Below are 23,295 nucleotides of genomic sequence, written 5' to 3'. Positions count from 1 at the left end.
AGCCCAATGGAAAAACCAAACTCTATAATATTTATAAATATATAATAAAAATAGCAAAAATTCAAAGCTTCTTATTTTATCATAATAAAAATGCATCCTTGTCATTACAAAACATTCAAAATTCCAAACAAAAAAAGGTAAAAAAAATTATGTAATTTAAATACACCACGAACAATTGCGGCCCAACATCGACAACAACCGAGCATTTGGCGGGCTGCTTTTTGATGAAAATAGTAAGCACGCCACGGCCGTCGGGAGCCCATGTCCATCTCAAAACTGGACTGGGCTGGAAAAGGTCTGTCCGAAGGCCCAATTGGAGGGGACAACGTTGGAGAATGTCTTGGTGATGCCATCAGTTGTAGTGACTTTGAATGACAAGGCTTGGCCATTGAGATAGGAATTGGATTGCCAATTAGCCCCCCAGTTCCGAGACATGGACATCCAATTTGATCCTGGTTTGGAGCCCTTGATCATCACCGATCGGACGGATCCCGCACCTGCCACGTTGCTGATCAGCACCAGCTCGAAGTAATCCCGGCCGTTGATCGTGAACCTCACCCCACCGCGCTTAACGCATGGAACCCTACGGATATACAATCGACCAAAGTTTAACTAGTCCGACCAAACAATATAATACCTACATTATATATAGATTATATGTTGCATTTATATTATGAATTGTATATTGTACCTTTGGTAGAGGACGGGCACGATGCCGCCACGGTAGATGCCGATCTTCTCCCAAGCGGGTTGGGCCATGTCGAAGTGCTGGCGGGGAGGGTTGCACCACCCGCCATTGTCGTTAGGGAGGGCCGGGTTGGGCGGGCAGAAGTTTGTGGCGGTGATCGTGACTGACGCGCCTTTCTTGCACCATTGCGGGTTCGTTTTGTAGTCGCAGACGATCTTGAAGCACTGCCCGCACGATGCCCCACCGTTGAACAATGCCGTGCTCAATGCTGCAGTCCTCGTCCCGTAGCCGCTTGAGTACAAGTTCCCATACCCACAAGCGCCACCTACACAAATAAAAATTCGAAGAACAAAGACAACCAACATTATTCATTACCATTGATCAAATCATGGCCAAAAGAGAAAAACATCCAAACTAGGAAACATACCCATTGTTCCGGAAGCATCACTGCCTCCGTAGAAAGTGGCGTGGGCCTTAAACCAGCCGGAGGGCGTGAGTGCATCGACACTGATTATGAAGCAATAGATCACAAGTATAGAAACTGGTAATGACATATTATATCCCGCCATTTCTCGAAAGTTTTAAGAGGGGAATGATGCTGGCAAGAGAAACGAATGAAGGTAGGAGACGAGGGATAAATCGAATGGTTACAAAAGCACAATTCTGTAATGTATTTATACACACAAAATGCAAGAATCTCAAATGATCAACAAACTCCCATGTGCCACAGCTGCAAGTAGCAACAAACTATGCAATAAAATAAACCATATCCCACATGTTCTTCTCTTGCAACCCCTCAATATCCCACATGGAAAGGATCAAATTTCAACATTCAAACTTACAGTTTTTTCAATGGCGGTTGGAGGAGTGAGAGAATAAAGAAAGCCTTTCTAGTCTCTGACCCTGCACATACATTAATCTATATAATTGAGAATGTGAACTAATGTGTGACGTACAGTACGATTATTTGCGAGGGTACTACGGCACATGCAAACTTTGACATTGTATTCTATGGCTTCTTTATATGAAGGTCAACCCCAATTATAAAACACTGTAATGTAATGTGGCAATAAATACAGGGGCTTTTCTTATCACCAACTGCAGTGTATACATTGGAGAAGATGATAAGTTGTGTTTTTTATCACATAATTTGGCAGGTTGGATGTATTACTGACCAAAGGGGTTTGATACATAGTAGAAGTTCACTTTTCTATTCCAAGTTGTGCCTTGTTTCAAGCCAGGAGCTAAAAGAAAAATATGTACCAGATGATGACATAAAACTATTCACTAACCAGATTATGACATTAGCCATGTGAGGGTACCAGAATTTAAAATTTATTTAATTGTTATGATTTATGAATGATAAAAGTGTTCTTTCTAGAAAGCATGGTCAATAACAGCTATGCAATGAGCTAATCATGAGATAACAGCAATATCCATCAATCACAATTACTCAATCTTTTTACATGCATTTTCAAATCAACAACTATTCATCTACAATAACCTTTTCATAAAATATTACATCAAATAACTATTTTTTCTCACAAAATATTAATTTTTAATATTTCCCAATAAATTCCAAAACTCAAAGCATTTCTGAAAAAACAGAACCTCTGTATCTTACATAAGGAACCTAATTAGGATTCCTAAATTGAAGAGTTATTTAAATGGATTTATTTTCGGCATATTTGAAAACGATGCATCAATTATGACCTTAATTACAACATACCTGGTACAGTAAGGTAGTTGTAGCCTTAGTTGAAGTCGGGATTACACCCGTTGTTGTTGCGTGTGAGTGTGTGTATGGGCATAATAAAATCTTCACATATTACCTTGTTCAATATTCCCCGACAAACCATTCCATGGTGATCTATACCTCAGTCACATAGGAAATGCACCCTGACTTGGTTCTCTCTACACCATCCAGGATTTGTGTTGGGGCATTGGTGATAGTCTTTGTCTCAAGTTGTGGGGATTTTGATCATTTTCATAATCTATTTAAAATTTAGAATCAGCTAAAGCCATGGCATAGATAAAATTGAAGCAAGCCATGTATGCATGCTCGTTTTCTTAGATTATCACAAGTGCAAGACCAATAAATGCTTTGGTGAACAGAGAGGATACGATCACTACATAGTCCCCTAAGAAAGTATCCATGGAACCTTGGCTTGAAATCATAACCACCTGGGTACTGTATAAAGCCATGAATACTAGCAATATCATTGCGCACTTAAAGTACGATGCCAATATTTACAAATTTGACTTCTCTATTCACCAACTGAGCTCTGAGGCCCCAACCACCTAGCAACCGTTGATTGAACTCCATCACATCCAATCAAGGCCTCAGAGATCATAGAAGCTAGTCTTATATCTTAAATCAGGCTATAGAATAAGAATTAAAAATGAGCAGAAATGGTGTTAAATTAAAATATAAAACAATGAATCATTTCCCCATAATTGAATCATTTAAATGTCTCATGTTCAAAAACTTGTGTACCTTCGCTTTTATCATAGAACCATCTGTAAGATGAACAACTTTAACAAGCACTGCAGATTTCATTCATTTGACCTTAGAAGAACATCTTAAAGCTCCTGCAGCAGCTCCATCTCGAAGGTTCTCAATAAGTCTTTCCTTCCAACACTCCCCCTCTGCACTGAACAACATTGCCTTGAGAACTTTAGGCCAGACATTGAAGAATTGAAATACAAGAAAACCTCTTAAATTAGTGTCAGCTTCGGGAGTTTGCATCAGGCCTTGGGATTGATCCAGGGAAGCAATCCTGAACCTAAATCAGCACAATGGTAAAAATTTTAAAATCAAGGAATAGATCATGTTTCAAAATTGGCATACCCTGGAATAAGGACAGAGTTCTGTTTAAGAATGTGCCAAATGTCAACAGTATCAAGTGCTCTCCAGGCATTTCCCAGAACCTAACTGATGATCCAGAACCACACAACACACTCCCAACCTGATATTCCAAATTTCACCCAACACATAATTGTTAGTAAGTGATTGGAAAATGATGTATTTTTGTACCTGTGAATGCCCAGAGCTGCAGTGAGACCAACAAAGCCAGCACTCAATATTACTGTCTTCCTGAAGGATTCTCATTTCCATTTGCACTGTAGGACAATATCCTTTCAGGTTCTAATGGTTTTATAAATTACAATTCGGAGGGAACCCATTGCAAGAATGGGTGGGTGTACATTTCTTTTTCCTTTAGTCCTTCCAGCAAACAAGAAGTTAGAGAACACATTTTTCTTACTTCAGATACTTAGATAAGGGATTACTGCAAGCATCACATATATCTGCAATCTTATAGCTTCAGAGGAGAGCGTGACGGCCGATGATAAGATGCGTTATTTAAGATATGATTTAACCAAATGCGGATATTATAAAAGAAGATAAACATAAGACACCCACCAACTAGTTTTACAGGATAGAGTTCGTGGAATATCGAGCAGCATGCTTTATCCAGGCATAAAAAAATTAAAGAATATGCTACCACGGGTTACACTTGATTCATAAAGAAAATAAATAACTATGGAGTGTTCAAGGTAACAAGACAAACAAAAAAAATAAAATAAAATAAAAATAACAAAACAAAACAAAAAGGCTCACCACGCAAGCAAACTAGCGCAGCTAATGTTAGTCTACATTGAATTACAGATGACATATTATGTTAACACTAGCAAAACCACTGAGAAGAAACGGAAAATCATGTTGTCTGCCATACATGTAATCCCGAGTTGAGTACTAGTAGCAGCATATGACTCAGGCAGCAGCTTGGATTCGGCCATTGGATCTGAATCCACGGCCTCTCCCACGAGGCCCCCTGCCACGTCCACGTCCTACACAGAACAAACCCACAGGCACAATTAACTTAGTGACCATGTCTAGTTTTAAGAGTGTTTTATCAGCAAAATGGGGTAAGTTGTTAAGAGTCATGTTCTGCATGTTGCTTGGATAATTACTTTTAACAAGAATTCACCACAAAATATTTCGAATGATATTATATACAGTACCACGTGGCGGTCCTTGGTTATAGCCTCCATAGCCTCCAACATCATACTGAGCATCCATTGGAGGGGTATTGTAGCCTCCCCTCCCACGACCACGGAAGTTGCGGCCTCTGCCTCGTCCTCTGCCCCCATAGCTCCTTCCATAGCCTCCATCATCATATTCAACAGATGCAAATCCATTTCCTGTGATACAATATGTCAGATGCCCAGTGAAAACATTAACATGTAGAGAACCAAAAGCAACAAATAGAGTAATCCACAACAAATTTAGAATCAATCCAATTACCAGGCGGGGCTCTAGGCCTTCCCCTCCCTCTAGCAACTCGACCCCTTCCTCTTGCAGGAGGTGATCCCTCTAGAAAAATTGAAATATGTCAAAACATATCATTTACAGTAAAACGGAAGAGACACTAAAAAGATGTAACTACCTCCATCATATTCTAGCTCTGTAGCCACCTTGACCTGGTCAGCTGGTAGGGGAGTTTGGTACCTATAGCACATATTGTTGTAAATCACTAACCACTTGTACGTAAATGAAGTAACTATGTATAAGGAATAGGTGGTGGTCATATAGCAGTTGATATACTTACGTGTCTATCAGAAAATTCTAGGAAATAAGTTAAAATTGATTATAACCTTTCTATGACATGCAATACGGTGCAAACAGAGCAGAACAAATTACTTCAAACCTGTAGAAACTCACCCAATGTTTGTCTTATCTAGCTCCTTCTTGGACAGCGTAATAGTGATCATCGAAACCTTTCTCGTAGTTTCCAAACTGCATTCATGAATGTGCATCATCGAAGACAATCATTTCAATAAGTAGTTGAGAAAATAAATTCAGTAAAACATCCTAATGTAAGATCCTGGCCTCATCATTGAGGGACAGAGGCATTATCGGGTAGTAAGCTATCCCCATAGATTAACACAGGTCTTTCTTTGCGTGCTTTGTCACTATATGTGCATGCAACTTCCCAAGAGACTACTCATCATAAGCTATTATAAAACAAGCACACTTTAACACCAAAAAAGGCTCTGAAGTTATTATTATTTGATTCCCAAAAATAAATGTATGCCTTGTTGCATAGATAATCTTATCAATCTCTTTAAATAATTTTCCAAATAACAATAATTACAATGCCTCCCACTTTAGAGCTCAACATCCCATTGTGCACTGATCATCCACTAGCCTGAAAATCTTTGCCCCATAAGGTGCACCTTATGTACATACGTTTCATACTCTTATCAATCCTCTTAAATATTTTCAAATTTACAATTATTACAATCTAATTCACAATCGACACTTACGTTTGGAGTCCTTCCTCTAGGGGTTCCCATGTGTCTGTTATATCCGTGGATTGAATTGATGTAACTTGGTGGAGACCTACAATCCTCCTCTGATTTACAGAAAGGAATAACAATATAGGTCATAAAAAACATCAACACTTCAGTCACAAAATAAAGAATTACTTAGGCAAAAAAGGTAAAACCTTGATCAACTCCACTATAGTCACAGTTTTGTTGATCGCTCTGCCCATTGCCTTAAACAAGACTTCATCACTCTTTTCCTGAAATTAACAAAGGGGTTAACACTGGCAACAGATATTTGCCCAAATATCATTTAGATAACAAATGCAAAAAGATTATAATGGAGGATGCAGGATTCACTAAATCTCATGGAGATTAAGGCAGCTACCTCTAGACCAAAATTTAAACAATCGCGCAAAAGGACAGGGCAATCCATGTTCTACTTAAAATCATGAAAACGAGTTCTATCAATCTTGCAGAGTAAATTTATCAATAAAAGGCCACTCTGCATTATCATGCGTTAAAATGCAGCCTAAAAAACTTCTAGCACTAGGACATGCCAAAATTAGCGAATAATAACAAAATAAAGCTCCAATCTACGGTTGATGTTTCGTAACGAAAAATCAACTGTTTTGGGGTAAACAGTAGATTAGGAAAATTAATTAAAATCATTCCCATAACTATTCCCCTGAAAAAAAGCGGCCATCAAGATCTTTAGAACGTATGTCAGAACAAGAACCTGCAGATACACAATTAAATTCACCTTCCAAAATTAACCAAAATCAAAAATCACCCCAGAAGCTACAAATCAAATCCCCACAAACAAAACAGTACGAAATCCAGGCCTGTCCCAACTGTACTGGCCAATGCATACAACAAAAACACACCTGAAGCAGACTCATAGCGTAAGTGATATAGTTCCGCATCCTGCCTTGGCTTGTAATCCGAATCTCATTCTCATTAATCGGCGTTTCCTCCCTCGGCTTCTCCACCCTCTGGTATCGATCCATGCTCTACAAAAATAAAATAAACAAATCACAACCAACACATCATCAACCACACAAACAAATAACCAAAAACATGCGCGCACAACAATCCAGAAACCAAAAACAAAGTCACGCCGCCAAAACAAATTTGGTAAATTTACTAGGGTTTTGCGGAGGATAAAAGAAAAAACGCGGTGCAGATCTGGAAGTGCTGAATTATTGAACACAAATCTGTAGAACACTATCCAAAACGAAATCCGAATTGGACTGACCTGGGTGTAGATTGTGTATAGATACGATGGTAGGCTTCAGCCCTCTTCTCTGGCTTGTTTCTTCGTTAGAGCCCTAAGGGTTGCTGTGCGCTGCTACTATTTATTTTGCGATATTGCATTTTTTTATTATTAATTTATTTATTTCTATTATTATTTTAATTAATCGTTAATTTACTTCATAAATAGAAATTATTTATTAAACGGCGCCTAATTATGGAAGGTTTTCTCTATTCCTTATTACTTTTCAGGCGGAATTAATTCTTATATTAAGAGTTAATTGAAATAAATACTTTGTTCACTTAATATTTTTTTTCAACACAATTTTTTTAAATATTAAAAAAATTAAATATATATATAATATATATACATCTATTTATATTTATACAATATATTCTATTTATTCTTTTAAAAAAAACTAATAAATTATATTTTATTTAAATGTAAAAAACTCACTCATTCAAAAATATAAAATCAACAAACCCAGCTATTTATTTGAATTTCTTTTAATAAATAATATTTTTATGTAATATTTTATTAAAAATAGTATTTTTTTTTATCAATAATTATATTGATCTTAATAGCTATTTGAGTTACTCTTATATTAAGGGTGTGTTTGTTTGGCAATTGGATTTTAAATACATTATTCATTTTTTTTTTTTTCTAAAAGCATCAAATCAAACACTTATTTTTTATTTTTTATATTATATTAAAAATCAATTTTACATTCAAAACATCACATCAATATATATTTATATCACATCATACAACTATTCAAATTCAAAGATTTTACTATTTTAATCTCAACTCAAAATCTTAACCCCGAAATAAACACATTCTAAATATAAAAAGTGTGTTGTTAACATGAAAAATGATATATATATATATATATATTTTTTTTTTTTTTTTGAATTCTTAATGTGTTTAGAGGATAAAAGTATATCTAAAAAGTGTGTTGTTAATATGAAAAATGATATATATATTTTTTTTGAATTGTTAATGTGTTTAGAGGATAAAAGTATATCTACTACTCCCTCCATCCCACAATTATAGTTTGAGTTGTATTTGACACGTGATTTAAGAAATTGTGATATTATATTGGTAGTGGATAAAAAGTACGGATGAAAGACTTTTTTTGCCCTTGTGAATGTATTAGTGTAAAAAGTAGTGGCAATTTGTAATAATAATGAAAAAGTATGGGTAATTTTATAATGATATGATTATTTATGGAAATAAAACTATTGTTTTGGGACGGACAAAAATAGTAAACAAGACTGCTGAGAGAGTATAATTTTGCATAAATATAGGTGTATTTGTTTTGTGAGATTGTTGAAAAGAAGATTCTCATATATAGGGAATTGGGTAAGAAATATAAAAATAATTAACATATTTAATGTATTAATTTTTTTTTAAAAATGTGTGAAAAAAAAATATATATATATATATATATATTGAAAATTGTTCTTTTATGGTGTGTTTCTTTTGATTAGTTTGAAAATACTTAGTTTGGATGTAGTAAGATATACTTTTATCCTCGAGTGGAGTAGATCCATCTAATAAAAATAAAAATTTAAATAAAAATAATTGTCGATGTAAAAATAGAAGAATTTATCAAGAAAATTAAAAAATAGAGAATAAAGAAAATATCTAAACAAAAATTTATCAAAAAATAATAATAAATGATGTTTGTACAACTTACCATTTGTTTGGATTTGTTTTCAACCATATATTTTAATTATTCATTTATAAGAAATTAATTTTTATAAATAAATATATTTAATATAATATATTTAGAAATTATTTTTCATTGAAATATTATATCTAATACATGTTTATATTATATTAAACATTCATTTTGTTTTAAAATTCTATTTATCAAAATACCATTTATATATATATATACACACAATTTTCAATTATAAGACATTTCATTAAAGGATTATTTCGACAAAAATATAAAATAAATAAATTTGAGTTTTTAATTTTTCTGTTCATTCAAAAAAATTATATATTTATATATCAAATATTATTTAAATACAAATTTTAAAACAAATCTACTCAATTAAAATCCAAAAAATCTAACTTTTTTATTTATTTGCTTTTATCATTTTTCATACCCAAATATAAGTTAAAAAGCTATGCTCAATTCAACTCGTTTTATTTATCAAACTTGTAACATTTTCCTTTTTCCATTGATTATTACACTGGAGATGTCTGAAAGCTCTTTTCCTGTTTAATGAGAGGTTCCAACACTTTCTTCCATCCTTTGTAGTCGATAGCCGAGCCGGCATCCGGCAACGGAAACCCGTTCACAAAGAAGAAAGGCGTGCCATAAACACCGCGCAAGCAACCGGTCTAATGACAACAAAGTAAAATTTTCGATTGTAACTATGATCTTGCATTGTGTGTAGGAATGAAAAACCATGAAATGTTGTATGTAATATTACCTTAAAAGCGAATCTTGTCGCTTGATCCGTTTTGGTGTCATTGAGGCCAGTTTTTATTGCCGGCCCGTATTTGCCTCCAACTTCTTTTGCGACAAATTTCTCTACTTTCTCCACGACTTCAGCGCGTGACAAATTGTATGTCGCCTTACTGTAAAATTGCTCCTGTTCAAAAATCGACCAATGACATCAAATTAGATATACATGACCTTGTTTATACAAATAGTTTTGAAGCTTTTGGTACTATTTACAAACAGTAATTTTAAAAAATAAATATTTCATCAGATATTATTTTCAACAATAGTGTTTTACTATTTTTTTTTTTTTTTTTTTTATCCAAAAGTCTCGATCTAAATAGAACCCATATTTCACAATACACGACGATATGATTGTTATGAAATCAACCCAAAAACTATCATACCTGGTTCTTAAAAAAAGACTCGAGTAAAGGGTAAGTCGAAGTAGTGTTCAACTTATCAACAACATGCAACGCTCGAGAGGTTAGAAAAGCATTGTCGTGGTACCTATAATTCATCAATTAGAAAAAAAAAAAAATTACAAACATTTAAATTAAATATGAAAAAACTTCATAAATTTTGAAAAAAAAAAAAAAAAAAATTGTAAACGAGAGAAGCACAACTCAAATAGAAGAAATACAATGACACACAGTATTGAGAAAAAAACACAATGTCTATTCACTAATATAAAACCCTTTAAAGAAGACTTAAAAAAAAAAAAAAAAGCTATATTTATTATAGGTGCGTTCTTTTGTCGGATTTTTCCGAAATTTCACTGTTCATTCAATTTTTTTAAAAAATATATAAAATCATAACACTTATTTTTTATTTTTTATATTCAAAACATCAAATCAATACCTATTTATATCACATCATACAACTATTATACTTTAAAGTTTTTACTATTCAAATCTAACTCAAAATCGAAACCCTCGAACAAACACACCCTAATTCATCCAATTTTTTCCCCCCAAAAATATCAAATCAAACACCTATTTTTTATTTTTTATATTATACTAAAAAATCAATTTTACATTCAAAACATCACATCAACACCTATTTATATCACATCATATAACTATTCAAATTCAAAATTTTTATTATTCAAATCCCAACTCAAAATCCAAACCCCCAAACAAACACACCATTAGTGTACATATTTTAGAAAAAATTTAATACCATTTATCAATAATAATTTTTTTAAAAAACCATCAAATTATATATATATCATAAAATATCGTATCAAATATTTACCAAAATTATGTAATTATTCTTTATACGTCGTTCACTAAAATTATATGCAATCTATTTACATAGTAAACAATTTTATCAATTTACAATATTATTATTATTATTATTTTAACTAATATTAATTTTCACAATTTTTTCTACTTACACTAATTTCTATAGTATTTTATTTTACTTTTTTACCAATCTATCTAAATATTAAAATAACATTATTATTTTTTAATCAACAGTATCCATCAAACCAAGTTTACTAAAGGGTGTGTTTGTTTGAGGGATTTGTTTGGATTTTTACTATTCATCTTATTTTTTCCCCCCAAAAACATCAAATCAAACACCTATTTTTCATTTTTTATATTATACTAAAAATCAATTTTACATTCAAAACATCACATCAACACCTATTTATATCACATCATACAACTATTCAAATTCAAAATTTTTACTATTCAAATTCCAACTTAAAATCCAAACCCCCAAACAAACACACATAAAAGTATTTCAAGTTATATATTTTCTATTTCTAATTTCGAACCAACGTTGGACACTCCAAATCGGGCAATTTCAAACAGAAACGAACTTATGGACTTACTCCAAACACACATGGAATAATATCAATCAATCACATATTCACATTATTGTTACGTATGTCTCCATGTAAAATCACCGACAAGAAATCAATATATATTTCCCAAAAAATCAAAAATAAAATTATAATGATTAAAATTGAATGTTTTTTATCCGATTTGAAGGATCTCATTGTTAACATTAAAATATCTTTATATTTATATAATTTTTTTTTTACAAATATTATTCAAACAATATTACAAGACACTATTATAAATATTTTTTTTATTATTTTATCTTAATTTATAATATATTTATATATAATAGTTAATATTCAAATATTTACAGGAAAAAAAAAAAAAAAAAAGGCAAATGAAATTCTAACGGAGATAATATTTTTTTTTATAAAAAAACTCATAAAAAAATTAAAAAAACCCGGCCGGAGCTGAGAAGAAGGGTCGGAGAAGGAGACTCACGGCAAGGGAAAGGTGTGGACGACGAGCGACACCCGGGAGCCGTACTCCCGGACCGCCTTCTTCAACGGCGGCCACGAGTCGCGGCTGTCCGGGCAGACCGGGTCAAAGAACGCCTCGATCACCGCCGTATCCTTCACCGCCGCCGCGCCGTACCAAAACCCGTCCGGCGTCGCCGGCTGGCACGCCGCCGGCGGAACCAGACACGACATCAGCGCCACTAAAACTGCGCCGGCGAGACCCATGCCGGAAAATTTACTGTCGGATCGAATTTCAGTGAGTGAGAGAGTAAAATTAATTGGATCTCGTAACAGGGAAGTCGATTCGATTCGATTCTATTTCTGCCTTTCTATTTGTCTTCGACGGTAAGAGAATTTATTTATTGCAAGATTCTTTTTTTATTTTTTAATTTTTCTGGACAATTGATTGGAATTTGGCTGAGTTAGAAGTCAAGGAAAGGATATTGCTTACTGCTGAAGCCTCCTCAAGGAACATTGGAAAAGTAAATGTGCGATCCACGCCGTTGGTTTTTGAATGGACGGCCCAGATTGGCCTGGTGTAGGGGGCCCCGGGAGCTTTAGAAACTTGCGATGGTTTTGATTGGTTGGGATGGCTACTTAGCTTTGCTGGAGTGTAGTGTAGGTGGACTTAGGTTGTGTTTCTTTAGTGTGGTTAAATTTGAATTTATATGTTTGTTTTATATTTATATTTGGTGAATTTTGATTTGAATTGATTTGATGGGAATGAATGTTATAATATAATATATATTAATTTATATAATTTGATTATAAATTTATATTATATCTATATATATTATAATTTTTTATATTTATAACTTTAAAAAAATTCTTTAAAAAAAATAAAAATAAAATTATGTCAAGATATCTCCAAATCTCAACAGTTTTGGGCTGAATTAATGTACAAACACCAAATTTGGGCTTAAAAACACACCCTAAATTTTGTGGTAACTAAAACATTATTATTGTTCCAATAAAAATAAATAAAGTTTTGTTTACAGGCATATTTTTATTTATTTGACACTATTAATTTTTCAAAAAATATTACATCAAATATATTTTTTCTCTCACAAAATATCAAATCAAATACTAATTTTTTATTTTTTCTAAACTTTCAAAATTCAAAAAACCTCCAAAAACTTCTCTCTAAACATGCCAACTCTCTAGTTTTTTTTTTTTTTTTTTGTATAATATAGAAAACTGTGCTAGTAATATAAAAAATATATATATTTGTATTTTTTAATAATGTTTATGAGAAATTGTTCAACTGAGAAATGTTAGTTGAACAAACAAATTGTTATTGTCCTCTTGTAAAGAATAGTTTGATCATATGGAATGAACTTGTAATCATGAAATCATTGATTCAAACATAATCCGTTGGATCTAATTTGCAGGATATTTTATCTAAAAATAAAAATAAAAAGTGCATATATGTTTGCTATTATTTAATTTGATATATATTAAAACTTTAACAAATTTTCCTCGTATGAACATGTTTTGAGCATTGTAAGTAGCTTTCATGAAAACATTATGAAACCAAACAAAATGGATAAAATAGTAAAAGTTATTTAATTACACTATCTAATAATTCCTAACAATAGCAATCAAATTACGACAAGAAAGTTCAAACAAACACAACTTTTGCAATAAACTGATATGTGTTTTGGTTGGATTTTTCCTTTAAACATGTTTTTGAATAGCAGTTTAAATGTAAAGTTTTACGATAGAATAACATATTTTTATACCAAGTGTAAAAATTAAATCGTATAAATTGTAAAAATAATTTTCGGGTGTGTTTGTTTAGGGGATTGGATTAGATTTCTACTATTCATCCTATTTTTTTCTCCCAAAAATATAAAATCAAACACTTATTTTTTATTTTTTATATTATACTAAAAATCAATTTTACATTCAAACTCACATCAACACCTACTTATATCACATTATACAACTATTCAAATTCAAAATTTTTACTATTCAAATTTCAACATAAAATCCAAACCCCCAAACAAACGCACCCTTCAAAAGAACATACCCCTTGGTAATTTATTGTGAATAGTTCATTTTAGGCTACTTCACAGGCCCTAATACATTTATTCCAAACTTATGGGCTAAGGTTGAGGTAGTCTGGCCCATTGCTATTATTTTTATTATTATATTTATACTTCTTATATTAGTTTTACATAATTTTGTTATACAAAAATCATATATTGTACGGCCTCCGGTCCGACTCTAAGAGTTTCATTTACTGTTTACGTATTGATATTTAAATATTAAGTATTATATCAAAACATAGTACAAGTTTTTAAAAAAATTACAAAAATAATTCTATTAATGTCTTGTAATACTAATACAAGAACATTTATATATTAAAAAAAAATTATATAAATATAAAGATATTTTAATATTAAATACAATGACATAGAAGATAAATATGACCCAAAACGCACTCAGAGAGTATATCATTACAATGTTCTAGTTAACTATTAGCTTCAACCGGTAACATAACAATTCGAAAAAATATTGTTGATGTAATTTTTCAACAAAAATAAAGTAAAATTCAAAGATATAGAAAATATCCTTAAACTTGATTAATTAGTGCCTGAGATTAGGAATCTCTAAACACTGTATGGTACAGAAAATAAACTGGAAAATAAAAGACTGAAATTTAAAGTGGTGATCCCCAAATCTGACTTTGCTTTGTTGAAGTTGATTGAAGATGCCTTTTTTTCGAACAACACCGGATCCTTAAATAACCCTGTTGAAGAAACGTTTCGAACCGCTATCTGGTCAGTTACCATAACCGTTGTTAACCGCCCCAAAAGTTCTCTTCTATTAACACGTGTGTCAACCGTTCTGCTACGTCCGACCTTCAAAAACCGTTCGCCAGTTGCAACTTCCTCCAACCGTCCCAGAACTGCTCTCTCACCCGACCTGCACATGCTACTTCACTGCCCGACCTCACTACGCCCGACCTTATCCTGCCTCATCTCCACAACAGACCTTACCATACCCGACTCTCGAATTCGGCCTGTTTGCGCCCGACCTTTAAGCATGGCCCGACCAGGTCCGACCTTATCGCACCCGACCTTCCTCTTGACAGACCTCCGCGGCTGCCGATACTTCTTCTTCGCCCGACCTTTATCCTGTTTGACTTCCATGTCTGACTTTATCACGTCTGATCTCCGTGCCCGACTTTGTCCTGTCCGACAACGTATCGGTCGATCATCCTTCTTGTCCGACTTCTTTTTGCCCGACTTCTGGGCCGTTTGGCTTATATCCAGACCCGTCCAGAATCCTACTGCCATTATTTATTATTATTATTATTTTTTGTGCTCAACAAATATATATATTTTAAAATAAACACTTTTTTCCGTCTGAAATAATTATGTTATTTTTTAAAATATATCCGCTCAACTTAATGCATAAGTTATTTATCGTAAATAATTTTATTATTACTACTTTTAACAAATAATAAATAATTTGACACTGTTTCTATTTACTTATTCAGTTTCTGATTAACTACTTAATATTTTTTTATATAATAGTTCTAATTTTAATTTTTATTGACCTATTTTTATGTTAAAATATTATTTCTTAGTCTCCACATAGTGACATGAAATGGTTTAGGACAATATTAATTAAACACCGGAAACAGTTAAAATATAAAGATGAACTATATATATATATTGGTATTGAATTAATTAATATTTCGATTAAAAATACATTTTATTCTTCAAATTCTATAGGTAAAATTGCTTATAACTCTCATGTGGTTTCGAAATTCAGCTTAAAATCTTCCTGGACTTTAAAAATTGCATGGTACTCCCTTATATTTTAAAAAACGTTGCATGAACCCCACCATCATGAAACTTTCCTCGTGTGATAAGAAGATGTTTTCCTATCTATTTGTTTTGCATGACAAGGGGGTTTTATGCAATATTTTTTAAAGTACAAGTGAGCGTTATTCAGTTTTTTAAAGTAAAATGGGGATTTATGCTGAATTTCGAAACCACAAAGTGGTTTCATGCAACATTTTTTAAAGTATAAAGGGACGTCATGCAATTTTTAAAGTAGAAGGGGAATTTACGTTGAGTTTCGAAACCATAAGAGAGTTATGGACAATTTTGTCAATTCTATATTAAACAAAAAAGAATTGAAAACCTAAAAACTTATTTTTCATTATAAAATTATCTCAAAATATCTGAAACAGTTTTAAGCAAGAAAGTGCTCTCTTTTGACATCCTCCATTGATTATTTTATCTTTGAACACAACTTTATTATGAATACCAAATTTCTTTCTAATAAGTTATAAATTAAAATAATATTATACATATGATTTGTTTATTTTATTTTTATTCAAAAAAACAAATATCCTTTCAAATTTTAAATTATACATAAGATATATATAATTTTTCATCAAAAAGAACAAACTTTAAATAAAGAATAATATATTTACATTTATGTTTAAACAGAATCTTGTAACAAAACTGTAAAAGAAAAAAATAATAAAAAAAGTCAGAATACTTAAATAAATAAATATATAATTGTTGTTATTATTTTATAAACCATTATGTTTAACCCACTAATCATTTTTCAACAATTTTTTTAATTTATCTTAATAATGATTCCCTTCTCAAATAATTTTCGATTATTAATTTTCATTTATACTATTGGAAATTGTTGATTCCCACTTACCACAATTCAAAAGGATTATAAATCCATTATCTTTTATCTTTTATATTACAAAATCATTTTTTTTTTTTTTTTTTTTCTTTTTTTTTTTTTTTTTGTAGAAAATGACCAAAATTAAATAAAATAAAAAATAAAATGAAAAACACAAAAATAACTGAAAATTGTGGTGACTATATATAACATTGGTTTTGATTTAGAATGAAAACAAACAAAAAAACCAATCACGCTCAAGCAACTATTTATTATCACTACAAAAAAAAAAATTATATTTTCTTTCAAAATTTGATTCAGTTATTAAATTAATTCTTAGACAAATTAGAATTAGGTTCCCACAAAAAGAACATAAAAAAAAAAAAGGAAAAATTTATTGTTATTCAATTGGATTCAGAAATTTTGTTGAATGCATTTACAGGCCGAAGGCCATAGTCATGACTTACGATGTGTTTTTTATTGAATCTTTTTTTCCATTTATTTATTGCTATTATTATACAAAGAGATCTGCTTCCCTGACCACTTCAATCGGGGCCGACTCAAAATCGTTAGGAGATTTTAGGTCACCAGGGTGAGCTCAACTGGGCTCTTATACAACTGTTTGTCCGCTTTGCACTGAGCCCGTACGAATTTGTTTTTTTGATATTCTCCAAAATGCCTCATACTTCACTTGAACTTATAAAGTGTAAAATTTTCTTTGTAACTTCTGACGTGGGACTTGGATTTACACTCCAACAATCATAATACATAATCTTAAACTATACAAACATAAAACTACTGAAAAAAAATCGGAAAGGACGACCATATAAATTAATAGGATTTTAAATTAAAAAATTCTGATATACAAGACTAAATTACAAATATTCCGTATATATATATATTAATTATAAAGTCGTGTTTGAGTCAACAATTACCACCATAATGAGAAGCACGACTTTAATTTGTTGGGATCACAATTGCGATGGGCTACGCAACACGTGGTTACCTTCTACAACGTTAACAAATAAATTAGCCCACTTACTCTTACTTAATTAACTCTTTTTAATTTATTAATCATCCAATACATCAAATACTTTCGATTGATTCTTTAATCCATCAATTAATTTATTATTATTATTATTATTATTATTATTATTATAAATTCCGAAATTGAATCATTGAGGGGTCAACCAACAAAGATGTGAAATCCAACGTAGTATGGCATTTTATTGTTAATAGTATTGTGAAAATTAGGAAAAAAATAAAAATAAAAATAAAATAACACTAAAGAATTTGATAATTCAATTCAATCATAATAATGATTTGTACTATATATATATATATATACATATATAGGCTAAAGTCTAGCACTACAAGTGCTAATAAACTAAATCATGGTATTTTCATAGTTCTACCTTAAGCTTCACAATACATCAATTACAATTACTTAATAAAAAATTTTACAATAAAAATTGAAGTATTTAGCAAAACCATTTAAGATATATACATATGTATATAATGTTGTGAGCCTCGTTCCGAAGTATAAATTTTGTTTAGATAGAGATTTTTGGAATTTTGGAAGTTTGAAAATAAATAAATAAAAAGTTAGTATAATTTGATGTTTTATGAGGAAAAAAATTGTATTTGATATTATATTTTTTAAAAATAAAAAATATCAAATAAGTAAAAATATGTTATGTAAATAAAGCCTTAAAAATTGAATAAAAATAAGAACTATATGATAAAATGACATAATAATTTTTACTTTCCATACAATAAATGAGGTGTGTTGTCTCGTAAGGACGACGTAGTGTAGAAGTTGGATTTTTAATCGTGAGATCGTAAGTTTAAACCCTCGACGTTTCTGGTAACAGCTGCGAGTTCCTCCGTCATAAAAAATAAATAAATAAATAAAATAAAATAAAAAGGAGGCGTGTTGCATAATAAATGCATTACAGCCCACACAGACTCTTCATTTATTGCAGACCCAGCCAACCGCTTTAAAATGTATCTCTCCTATTGCCAAATGCTAAAAAAATCTCCCCAAATCATTACAATTCAAATTTATAGTAAAAAATAAAAATATTTTTTTTTTACCAAAACTCTCCCTCCTGTCAGATTCCCTGCGGTTCCATACAATTATACAGTCTTCCATTCCCTTTCCTTGGGATTCAAGAAATGCGTCAGCTTTTTTTTTTCCTTCCCAATTTACCCTTCACTTCCATTTTATTTCCCAAATCTTACTTTCCAACCAAACACGGCCTTAACCCCTACTCCCAATCTCTATATAAACCCCCACGGTATTCCCGAGCTCCTTTCGAGATCCAGCCATGGAGGACTGAGTATTTTTCATTTTGTAAAAAGAGTAATAAAATGCTGGTGTCGATATTTCTTGCTCTGTTTCTTCCTTGTGCTGGAATGAGTGCAATTTTTCTGGTCTACGTCTGCCTGCTTTGCCACTCTGCGGTTTCGCCGGAGATGGAGATTCCGGCGGCGCCGGTGAAGGGGAAAGTGGAGAAGGGACTGTCGCCGTCCGATCTTGAGAAGCTCCCAAAAGTGAACGGCAGGGATTTAGTGCTCGGTACGGACTGCGTCGTCTGCCTCGACGAGATCGAGAGCCACCAGCCGGCTAAAATCATCCCCGGCTGCAACCACGGCTTCCACGCCGACTGCGCCGACGCCTGGCTCTCGAAGAACAACGTTTGCCCTGTCTGCCGCGCTCGCATTGGACCTGAGCTCCTGGGACCTCCCGACTCCAATCCCTGCTGAACTCGGCTCGTCGGCTTCCCTGCAGCCGTAGCCGTAGCCATTATTGAATCTCTCTCTCTATATATATATTTATATGTGATCATTCTTTCTAGGAATTTTTTAGTATTATTATTTATATTGTAGTGTTTATGCAGAAAAATTATAATTTGAATTGAAATTTTTTGTTTTTTGAATTTATGTATTTAAATTAATTTTGGGTTCACGATAGTAACGTGGAGAAAGAGGGAAAAGAAAGGTGTAGTGTAGGAGAATGTGAATTTGGGATGAAACGACGGCGTTTTGGCGTGAATCAGTTGCGCTTTAATTGCTAGCTGCACATTTACAAGCAAAGTCGAGATTTTCGTTGCGGCTTGTACAGGGGCAAATCAGACAATTCACTTTTTTGCCAAGGCAGTTGCAACGATTTCCAGGTGAATTCACACTATAATTGAGTGTTTAAAGGGACAAATTTAGGGAACAAAAGACAATTTAATTATTCATATTTTAAAATTTTATTCTTATAATTTTTTTAATAAATATTGCCATGTTCATTTATTTATTTATTTATTTTAATTTTTGTATTTAGGTGTAGGTGTAAGTGTAAGCTGCAGCGGGCATTAGAAATATGAGTACACAGAAGGAAAGAGATACTGGAATATACCGAGGTTAAAATTATTACACAGAGGAATCTCCTCAGTTACAGCTGTGAGCGCCACTGAGCTGTCGATTGTTCGTCCGCCACGTGGACGGTGAGGATTGATTGGCGATTCACGGCCTTTGTCTAGCTGGCCTCCACACATATATACGTATATTTGGTGCAGACATCTGCGATGCCCAATGAATTCCTTCGAGTGTGTTTGGACGTAATACAAAGGTTTATTCTCCAGAATTTTCAAACTTTTTGGAAATATTTGTGCTTGTTTGTTTAGCATTTCGATGAAATTTACTTAATTTAATTTAATTTATTATTTTTTAGGTTAAACATATACAATTGTATCGATAATATATTAAATATTAATTTTTATGTAAAAATAAAAAATATATATTTGAAAATTACCTTAAATATACTTAAAAGAAATATAAATAATTTAATTAAATTTTTAATATTTATATGTAAGACCAACTCAAAAATCTTATAATTCTATCTCTAGTCAATAAATAAATATTTTTGTATATATTTAAAATTATATTGTTTTTATTAAATTACTTTAAGTTAATTATAAATAAATAAATGAATATTTTTTATTTGTTTATAATATATAAAATTATATTATTTATAAAATAATATTCATATTAAATATATTTTATTAAAATATAATATTAAAAATATTTAAACATATATTTTAATTTTTTTAATCATATATTTTGTTATAAAATAATAGTCTAATTTGAGTTCAACACAAAATTTAAAAATAATAATATTATATTAAATATAAATATAAAATAAATAAAAAAAGACTAAAATATACTTATGAGTGTATTTGTATAATAATAATTAAAAAGATATGTAATTTTATGGCTATATAATTATTTATAAAAATGCGATTATTGTGTTGAGACAAAAATAAAAAAAAAATTATTTTAAAACGAAAAGAGTATATTAATTTATATTTATAAACTATTAATAATATTATTTATATAAAAAATAATGAAATAATATTATAATTTATTAATTAATTCTAAGCTAAATCAATGTGTACGGAATTAATGGGTTATCTTTTTGGACAGATGTTGCATAATAATCCCTCCCTTCTTCTCTTAACCATCAATCAATGTAATATTTGGGAAAGCCCAATAAAACTAGAGAGCAAAATCTGGCCCAATAGTTTGAGTTATAAAATCATTAGTTTGGACCATATTTTAAATGGTATTATTATTTGTAATATTTACCTTCTTCTAATTTTGTTTATATACTTTGCCTTAACACTATTCACAATACATACGTAATATGTACTCCATTCGTCCCACATAATTTGTCTATATTTTATATTTTCGTCCGTTCTACATAATTTGTCCTTTTTATTTTTGAAAATATAATTATGCACTTTAATCGCATTTTAAATTTTATAATTTTCTTAATTTTAATTAAACTATTTATTTATCTTAATCTTAATCTATAATTATTTTTACTAAATAATTATTATTTTTACTAATATACTTCTTAATTATTTACTAATTATACTTTACCTAAATTATCGTGTCTACAGTAATATGATAAATATATTAGTTGAAATATAGGACGTATTTGGTGTGTATTTTGTATACTTTTATTTATGTTACTTTTAAATAGAATAATAGTTTAGTATAATATATTTTTATAAAGATTAACGAAATTATATAATAATAACTAGTGTCGGTACTCGTGCGTTGCACGGTTTGTATAAATTATTAAAAATAATATTAAAAAATAATTAATTACATTCAAGTATTTTGTAAAAAATACAAATATTCGTAAAATTAATAAAATATTAAAAGTAAGTTTACTATGTGACAATTTGTTTTATTATGTCCATGAAGATATAGTTAGTACTATACATATGTAAACATAATCTATAAATGTGTCAATTATATATTTATACGATGTCTGATATTGTAAATTTTTAAAATAGAATAGTTGACATCGAAAGATAAATTAAGATTGTTTGTGTGACAATTTTAAATTCATACTTAAGGTGTCGTTTTTTATTGTCAAATTAGCATCATACCCACATTGAATTTTTTTTATATAAAATATAAATAAAAAATTGCGATGTATTTATAGTTATATAAACATACAATTTTTGTAAAATTAGTTTCACTTCAGATATTTTGAACATTAATATGGTTCATTCGTCCAATAATATGGAAAACTTAATATTTATATAAAAATTAAAAATTAAATTTTTAAATTGAAAAAATTAATTATAAAGTAACTATATGTTGTGCTATAATTATATAATAATAACATACCATCTTTGTAAAATTAGTTTCACTTCAAATATTTTGAACATCAATATAGTCAATTTATCCAGTAATAGGTAAAATTTAATATTCATATGAAAAATAAAAACATTATAATTATAAGTTGAACAAAATAATTATAAAGTAAGTATATACTCTAGGATAATTATGTAATAATTTTTAATATAATTATTATATATGATATAATTAAATTATTTATACACATAAGAACAACTACTTAAATAAAATAGAGAATTTGTTTTAAAAACTTATTTTTAGTATTTTTTTTTAAAAAAAATTGTGGATAATTATTTATCTTAATTTTTTATTGCAAATTTAATAAATAAACAAAAAATAATTTAATTTTAATAAATAGTATCACTGAAATATCAACTACAATTATTCATACTTATTTTTTAAAAATAAAATTAGACATTAACTTATAAATAAAAATATTATATTAAAAAAAACAAATCATTTAAAATTTAGAAAATTGACTAAATTTTTTAAAAATTATTCAAATATATATTAATTGAATATGATATACATGATAGATAATAATTAACAATAAACTTACATATTAAATACAAATTAATAAAATAATATTTCATTACATATAACTCATTTTCATTTTTTTTGTCCGTTCCACAAAATATGACATTTTTTTTTATTTTTAATAAATTTATCAATCTTAAATACATTTAATAAATATAAATAAATTTTTAATATTTTATACGCATGACCAACTCAAAAACCTTTATTTTTGTCTCCTGAATTAACAAATATTTTATTTACCTCTAAAACTCTCAATTTTTTTACAAAATTAATTTAAGTTAATGATAAATAAATAAATATTTTTTTTTATTTGTATTAATAGAATGTATTCTCTATTATATAATATTTAT

The 23,295-nt window shown here is 30.2% G+C and overlaps 4 protein-coding genes across 5 annotated transcripts; 1 reads left to right on the top strand and 3 right to left on the bottom strand.

Moving 5' to 3' along the window:
• Positions 1-58: 58 nt before the first annotated feature.
• LOC127256933 (expansin-A11-like) lies at positions 59-4,077 on the bottom strand. Of its 2 annotated transcripts, XM_051283168.1 has the most exons (5): positions 3,186-4,077; positions 1,531-2,682; positions 1,116-1,195; positions 692-1,013; positions 59-583 (listed from the first exon to the last, which is right to left on the bottom strand). In XM_051283168.1, the coding sequence occupies exons 3-5, from the start codon at positions 1,117-1,119 to the stop codon at positions 271-273; spliced, it is 639 nt and encodes a 212-aa protein (XP_051139125.1). In that variant the 5' UTR covers positions 1,120-1,195; positions 1,531-2,682; positions 3,186-4,077; the 3' UTR covers positions 59-270. The 2 variants fall into 2 exon arrangements, with proteins under 2 accessions (XP_051139125.1, XP_051139124.1); XM_051283167.1 differs by lacking the exons at positions 1,531-2,682; positions 3,186-4,077 and having other exon boundaries at positions 1,116-1,521.
• A 114-nt stretch (positions 4,078-4,191) lies between these two features.
• LOC127256934 (uncharacterized) lies at positions 4,192-7,389 on the bottom strand. The gene is made up of 9 exons (XM_051283169.1): positions 7,278-7,389; positions 6,907-7,032; positions 6,202-6,279; positions 6,020-6,108; positions 5,415-5,489; positions 5,140-5,201; positions 4,998-5,066; positions 4,715-4,894; positions 4,192-4,540 (listed from the first exon to the last, which is right to left on the bottom strand). Exons 2-9 carry the CDS (start codon positions 7,027-7,029, stop codon positions 4,464-4,466), a joined length of 753 nt encoding a protein of 250 aa, XP_051139126.1. The 5' UTR covers positions 7,030-7,032; positions 7,278-7,389; the 3' UTR covers positions 4,192-4,463.
• A 2,024-nt stretch (positions 7,390-9,413) lies between these two features.
• LOC127256936 (uncharacterized) lies at positions 9,414-12,446 on the bottom strand. Its single transcript, XM_051283171.1, has 4 exons — positions 12,024-12,446; positions 10,140-10,242; positions 9,722-9,883; positions 9,414-9,629 (listed from the first exon to the last, which is right to left on the bottom strand). The coding sequence occupies exons 1-4, from the start codon at positions 12,263-12,265 to the stop codon at positions 9,474-9,476; spliced, it is 663 nt and encodes a 220-aa protein (XP_051139128.1). The 5' UTR covers positions 12,266-12,446; the 3' UTR covers positions 9,414-9,473.
• Positions 12,447-18,944: 6,498 nt separating this feature from the next.
• LOC127256939 (E3 ubiquitin-protein ligase ATL23) lies at positions 18,945-20,371 on the top strand. The gene is made up of 2 exons (XM_051283174.1): positions 18,945-19,881; positions 20,037-20,371. Exon 1 carries the CDS (start codon positions 19,076-19,078, stop codon positions 19,469-19,471), a length of 396 nt encoding a protein of 131 aa, XP_051139131.1. The 5' UTR covers positions 18,945-19,075; the 3' UTR covers positions 19,472-19,881; positions 20,037-20,371.
• Positions 20,372-23,295: the final 2,924 nt, after the last annotated feature.

Source organism: Andrographis paniculata, unplaced genomic scaffold (genome assembly GCF_009805555.1).
Source record: "Andrographis paniculata isolate CXL003 unplaced genomic scaffold, ASM980555v1 Contig57END, whole genome shotgun sequence".
Lineage (NCBI taxonomy): Eukaryota > Viridiplantae > Streptophyta > Magnoliopsida > Lamiales > Acanthaceae > Andrographis > Andrographis paniculata.
The sequence above is the reverse complement of the archived record's forward strand: the minus strand, read 5'-3'. Positions and strand labels throughout refer to the sequence as shown.